We start from the raw sequence: 6895 nt of genomic DNA, 5'->3' as shown, positions 1-6895 counted from the left end.
TGTCTAAACAGCATATGTGGAGCACAGACACCTGTTTCTGTGGACTGTTGGTGTGCTCTTTGGACAAAAAGTACTTTTGTTTCGTTCTTCACAGTTTTATCTTACGCTCATACGTCTTTTCTTTGATATTATTCTTGCCCTACCCACCTCACATAGGCTAAAGAAAACCTATGCAGACCATTTTCAACATGAGTGAACGCTCATTGGAATTGTACGTAGATGGAATTAAGACAGAGCTCCGACGGGACTGGTAAACATGCATTTGAAAGGCAACAACAGTGAATGTTGAAGTTGTTGGCTTCCATAAAGGAGTATAGTATTGCAGCATGGCATTTGCCTCTTCTGACTAAAATAGTAGGCTGTGTGGATTGAACGGCCCATGTTGCAGAACCAGGACTGCTTGTAAAACTAAATGCTGTCACTTCATGATGTCGAATCATCTTAAGGTTCATAATAGAGTGTAATTTTCTTTGCTGCTGGGCATTACGTGATGAATAGGCAGGTAAGACTTGGCTGGAGATGAAAAGCTAGTCTTAACACTTTTTTGTATTCTTCCCGTGTTTGACTGAGGCAGCTTTTATTGCAAACAACACCCACGAAGCCACCTTAAAGACGAGCTAATCCACGTGATTTGGGCCTTTATTCAAGAAAATGTGATTAAATCACATGGCATCAAACGGTGTTTACTTCCCGCACCTGCTCTTCTAATGGGAGAAATTGTTTGAACTTGCTTCTGGGCATTAATTTCCTCTAATTTGAAAGCTTTCAGTGAGTGTTCTGCTCTTGTTTGCAGAAGTCTCTGTCAGTGCATTTCAGTAATAATGACAGAGTGGGAGGGCCACTCGGTGCAACTAATAAGGACCGCGATCGAGCAGGCGATCCCACAGTGACTTTTATTTCCAAGTCCTGGAATCCGGGAACGGACTGATCGTTATCACACATGGATTATGTCTTTTTCGCCGCGTTTTGTTCGGTTTCGTCCTAAAGGAAACTTTGTCATCAACTGTAAGTACTTCAAGTTCAAATAGTAGTTACAGTAAATTAAAAACAACATCGGCTAAGTGTAGAAATCAGCGTGTTAATCTATCGAAACTCTTGTGACGGACACATTTGGAAGCTTTTACCACTTGCCATTAAAGTCGTTGATTTATTTTTGTTTTTATTTTATTGGTACCCGCGTTGAACTTGTCTGCACCGGGACACATTATTAACAGATTTTTTTCAGCTTTTTTATTATTATTTTTTTTTTGTAAGCTCTTGAGCAGCAAACATGTCCCGCGTTGCATCATTAAAAAAAAAGTAATGTATGAAATGTGTCGGAATCTGAAAGATTATGGATCTCCACATCCCATAATTATTAAAATAAACATGTAATTACCATAGCCAATCAGCTGCCGCGCACAGAAACACGCTTCTTTGAATATTGCGTGTTGCGCTTACTGACCGAAAGCGGCTCGGTGAATGATGGAGAAAAACTTGAGTGCCTTGTGTTCGCTCTTTTCTCAAGCTGTGACTCAAAGCCTGCACTGCCACTGTGTCCTTTCAGAAGTTGAATCGATGCAGGCTGACAGGGGACTGTCCAGCAGCGTTGCTGTTACTGCACAAAGTAAAACTTGTTGGGTTTAAAGTAGCAATTCAAGCCATACAGAAACAGTCACGAGAGTTTGACATGTGAAGATGTGAAGATGTGAAGAACTCTGAATGCAGGCTGCTTAGTCGCATGTATTGCATGCGTTTGCAGAAATAAAGGCAGTAACATTACACCTTCACATTCTGTAGACCTACTTGTCTACAACCCATGCATGGTTGTAGTTGTAAAGTGGCGTGGTTAACCTCACCTCCAAACGCCATGAGAGCCAACTGTAAGCCTGCATTGCTAAACTTTATGATCTGGTAGGAGATGGCTTGCTGTATCTTCTTTATGAGGGGGATAAAACATTGCTACTATTGGTCAGGCTCTGTGAGACTGTGAATGAATAAAGGTAATGTGTCTAAATTGTATCATGGACTGTGGAAGTCAAGTTCAGTTTCGTCTGTGTGCTCAGCCGTTTTATGCTTGGCAGGAACAGACCAGCGCATCAAGAAGGAAGGATTACAGCCCAGTATTTGCATTAGAATTACAGCTGCATTGTCACATAAGAGGGTCTTTAAAACAGCTGAATAGTGACATGAAAGTATGTTCCTGTTGAATTCATTTATATCCGGGACTTCAGGTGTCAACCTTATGGAGGCAGTGCCTCTGTTTTGCAGCAATTTAAAAGTTCCACAAAAGCGTTTAAAATTGTTAGGACCTGCTTGATGTGTGTCTGCTTCACCGACTGTATTCTGGATGACTTTAAATGTGTTTCTGCCGCTGCAGAGGCATGAGAGTAATGCTGAAGATTTGGTTTGGCAGCATGGTCAAATGGTTCAAGAGACTGCCTTGTAACTGGAGGTTCCCCAGGTTTGTGTCCTTGACCAGGACCCTGCAGACAGCTCACAGATCAAAGTGCTAACAGAAAGATCAGAGCTTTGACACGTTGACTTAAGTCTGACAAAACAACATTGGAGGAGCCAATAATTGTGTTGAACTCATCGTGCTGTTACTCAACCACACATACTGCGCCGGTTATTCAGAATTTGAATGAAAAAAAGGATTCTCGAGAGAGCAAGAGTCAGCCCGGCTAACTTTTGCTGCAGCATACAATTGACATTTGTATTCATCACTGATGTTATAAAGGTCTTAGAAATGAAGCAGGTTTATCTTCAACTGGCAGTTTTAGGAACATGGGACAGTGTCTGTAAGTTGGGTGTGACATTGGTGCATCGGACATCATTTACTGTTAGGCGAGAATCCAAATTCAAGAATATCAACGCCAAGTTGCTAAAAAAGTTGGTTCAAAAACAATAGATGACAGTTTTAAATCTACCACAGTGAACGTTTAAAAGTTGGTACAAAGGCCTATGATAAAAGTCATTTTGGCCCATTGTTTGTTCGTATCTGCTGTTAATTAGTGACACTGCTGAAATGTTAGACAGATGGCTAACTGATTATTATCACTGATACTATGCAGACATTTATAAAAGTTGACTCAATATATATATATTTTTTTAAGTCACCTAATGTAAATTTGGATAGATACGGTTAAAAACAATCAAGATCTCAAGCAGTATAAGTGCTACATATTTGATTATGTTTTTGCCTATATATTTGTAATTAAGCGACTAAAATTGTAATAATGTCACCAATGTGGTTGTGGTCGTTGCCATAAAGGCCATTTTTTTATGGCCTTAAGTGACTATTTTTGGACAAGATGGTGGAGCTGGACTGTGACCTTGGAAAGAATTTGGTGATTTAGCATTTCATGGGGAAACTTGATGTTTTTTTTTTATTGGCAGCCCATTGGAGCCAGATTTGTATTGGAGCCTGAACCTAGTGGGCTTTCATGGCACTGCACTTTTGCATCGCTATCAAATTCAATGTTCATCTTTCATACTGCCAATGCTGAAAGAGTTAGAACAGCAATGCGGTGTGTGGAGACTTTTTGCATTCCATGAGAAATGCACGTGTTACATATTGAAATTGAAAATATTTCATCAAGACTAGGCATGTGTGTAATTCATTATTTAAACCTTGACCGAATGGGAGTTTGAAGTGAAATCTGTTCTGTTGTCATCCAGGTTCTCACGCGGGCTGTTTTCCAGCATCAGAGCCATGATTTATTACTTGCTGAGGTGGGCTGCTTTCATTTGGACTGTGTACTCTGTTCCTTGCACTTTTGGAATGGCAGTGAGCGAACAAGCAGGTATGTAAGAGTTTGTGCTTTGTAGCAATGTGTTAGAAAAAAAAGAAAAAGGTATTGGGAGGGTGACATATATTACCATCTGCGGTCATAAATTTGCTGGAGTCATAAAGAGCCATAAAAAGTTCCAGCTATAAATGTAATTATCTCCTTTCAAGAAAAAGAAGAGATAGGCAGAGAGATGTTCAACATTTTATCATCAAAACTTGTTCCTCTTCAAATAAAAATGAAACACACCTATGAATTACTGTCTCGTCCCCTAATTTTTCCTTTTAAATTGAGAGGGGGGGTTACTCTTCTAAAACTGGTTTCAAACATACAGTAACTGAACATTTGGATCAACACAAACTATTTCTCTGGTGGGTTTCCCACTAGATGGCTCGTGTCCTCCTATAAATGTGGAGGATCGCAGGTTTTCTGATGTTCTAGATCGTCCATTGGAAATCACAGGTACGTGCCGAATGTAAAAGTTTCTTGGCGCTCCAAGTAAAGCAACATCAGCCTATCCAGTAACACACTCTGCTCCCGTTTACAGGATTTGATCTCACAGAAAAGTTTCTTCTCCGAAAAGGAACGGTCACGGATGACCTGCCGTCGTTTCGATTGGGAAGCAGTCCACTTATCAAGCCTACAAAGTAAGCTGCATGCATATGTGAGCTAGTAAAGTCAATGCTGTTTATTTCTCACAGCTCAAATGTTGCAAGACCACGCGATATTATAATTATGGCTAAAAGCTACCACTACATTTTTGTTGTTCTTACCACCCATGTGAATTTAAGCTTGCTTGCATTTATATGTAGTGGTTTTCTAAGGGGCAAAAAAGAACAGTGTTGTCAAAATGTCGAAGTGAAGCAACCCAGATATACCCTGCTCAGAGCAATGGCTCCATTTTCCTTGGCTAATAGGGGTAAGCAGTGAGGTGAGCTGGAAGACAGGGAATAATTTGAGCTTAATTTGAATATATTGCATTTATTCTAGAAATCTCCGCTGGGAAAATATGGGACATAAAGGAATGAAATTAAGCCTGAGTGTGTATAACAAGACAGGAATATTAAAATATCAACATAATACCACACTAAGGTGTCATTTGTTGAGCACCTTTATCCCCCAGTTAAGAGGCAGGGTCATTGTGAGGCTCCACCATGCTGGTGCTGAAAAAGTGATAAAGTGGTCATCTGATTTGATATAGTATTAGGAAGGCCTTGTGCACGTTTAACATTTTGTACCGTCAGTTGTGTAACTTAAGACCAGTGACATTGATGAATCTGTAATGGTTGCCTGGCTTTGTTTTACAGGGATGTTTGGGATTCTAAAATGCACACCTTGAGAGGATCATTGCTTTGTTTCCTTTGGTTGCAACAGCAAAATAAAACACTTTGTCAGTCTTCCAGAAGGGCAGGATATTTTTAGTATATTTACATGTAACTGTAAACATTTATTACCACTCTCCGATTGGCTATAGAGGAACAAATCTTTGTGCCAGCTGATTTGTGATCTGCTCCCCTGTTCTGTCACCCGGCTGAAAATACATTTATACTCCAGCCCCGCTCTCAGTCTGGGCCCATAATGCGAATAGATGCTGGTTCTCAGTGACGCTGCTGACAGCGTCGTTGGTTATAGTGGCAAGACTGCGATCCCTCTCATATCCAATTATCTAAGTACTTTGACAGGTGATACTCTATGTCAGCTGAGGAAGGAAAGCGAGGACAGTAGCACGGAGCAGGAGGCCCTCCTGCCCCTGCCTCAGCCGCTGAAACATTGCTCACTTTACTTGCAGGATATGCAGCACTGTATGCTTCATTCTCTAGATTTGGCAGATGATCTGCCAGCTCCTTGGCACAATGCACATTAAGGCACATAGATCACAGCTGACACACTCTTGGAGCATTTATGTGCGGTGATAAATTGCCCAACACTATGTACCCATCGATACAGTGTTAAAACTTAGTTTCAGTTGTTCGCTGTCTTCAGAATCTGTGCTTGGTCTTGCTCTGTTTACATCCTAACTACATCCTAACATATTCACAAGTGTTACGTTTATTGAAACAACAGTTACATTTAAATTACATTTGAATTTGTCTTGACCATCTATATTGGAGATTTGATTTGCAATATTGCTCTTTTCATGTTAAAAAGTGTAGGAAAGGTAAGCGGAGCACTTTCTTTGGCGGTCTGCAGTTAGTTGACAGGCAGCCACATTGGATAGTAGCATTTGGACTGATTTCTATTCAGCTTTTATGACATTTGAAATGCAAACTGTGCAGAAAATGTAGGATTCATGACAGCGCCTTTAGAATTGACAACCACGTTTGCTCCTTTCAATCCTTAAAGATGACGAGAAGTCATCTATTTCCTCTGTAACATAGCCTTTTGTCTTTTTAAATGGGAATTAATTTTCATCTCATTCGAAGGTTACCACAAACTCATGTGGTTTACATGAAGATGAAATACGCTATATCGAATAACCAAAGTTTGTGTTCGGTTATCAGTCTGTGGTTTAACTGTTTTGTGACTGTCATGTCAGTTGAATCTTCAATTACACTGCTCAGCAATAGCCTGATGACCACTGACAAGTGAAGTGAAAGGATCGATTATCTCATTACAATGGAACTTAATAGTGGAAGGGGTAGGAATATAATAGGCATTTTGTCCTTGAAGTTGATGTGCCGGAAGCACAAATAAATGGATGGGTAAGGATTTGAGTGACTTTGAAATGGGCAAAATTGTGATTTGACGGCTGGCACAGCCTTTTCACAACTGCAGCTCTTGTGGAATGTTCCTGGTCTACATTATTCAGGAGCTACCAAAAGTGGTCCAGGGAAAGAAAACTCATGAACAGGCAACAATGTTGCAAGTGGCCAATGCATATGTGGAGCAAAGACTGGCCCGTGTTGTCCAATTCAATTGGATAACTATTGTCCAATTGAAATTGCTAAAAAATGTAATATAATTTTGCCAGAACTAACAGTGTATCCCAGTATGTTGCATTTGGGACTGGATACAGTAGCTTCCACAGCTGAAAGTGCCTACAATGGTCATGTGGATGGGCGGGTCCACATGCATCACTTACCTGGGGAAGACATGACACCAGTGAGAGGGGGGAATGTGATGCT

At 40.5% G+C, this 6895-nt stretch overlaps 1 protein-coding gene across 3 annotated transcripts in view; it reads left to right on the top strand.

Moving 5' to 3' along the window:
- The first annotated feature begins 911 nt into the window (after positions 1–911).
- Positions 912–6895, top strand: part of LOC142391696 (uncharacterized) — a 102829-nt gene continuing 96845 nt past the window's right edge. For all 3 annotated transcript variants that reach the window (XM_075477693.1, XM_075477684.1, XM_075477702.1), the window contains exons 1-4: positions 912–1005; positions 3661–3785; positions 4158–4232; positions 4318–4417. In XM_075477693.1, coding sequence (XP_075333808.1) covers positions 3695–3785; positions 4158–4232; positions 4318–4417 — 266 coding nt within the window. In that variant the 5' untranslated portion in view covers positions 912–1005; positions 3661–3694. The remainder of the gene's footprint in view (positions 1006–3660; positions 3786–4157; positions 4233–4317; positions 4418–6895) is intronic.

The sequence above is a fragment of the Odontesthes bonariensis genome, chromosome 2 (genome assembly GCF_027942865.1).
Source record: "Odontesthes bonariensis isolate fOdoBon6 chromosome 2, fOdoBon6.hap1, whole genome shotgun sequence".
NCBI classification, from domain to species: Eukaryota; Metazoa; Chordata; class Actinopteri; order Atheriniformes; family Atherinopsidae; genus Odontesthes; species Odontesthes bonariensis.
The sequence above is the reverse complement of the archived record's forward strand: the minus strand, read 5'-3'. Positions and strand labels throughout refer to the sequence as shown.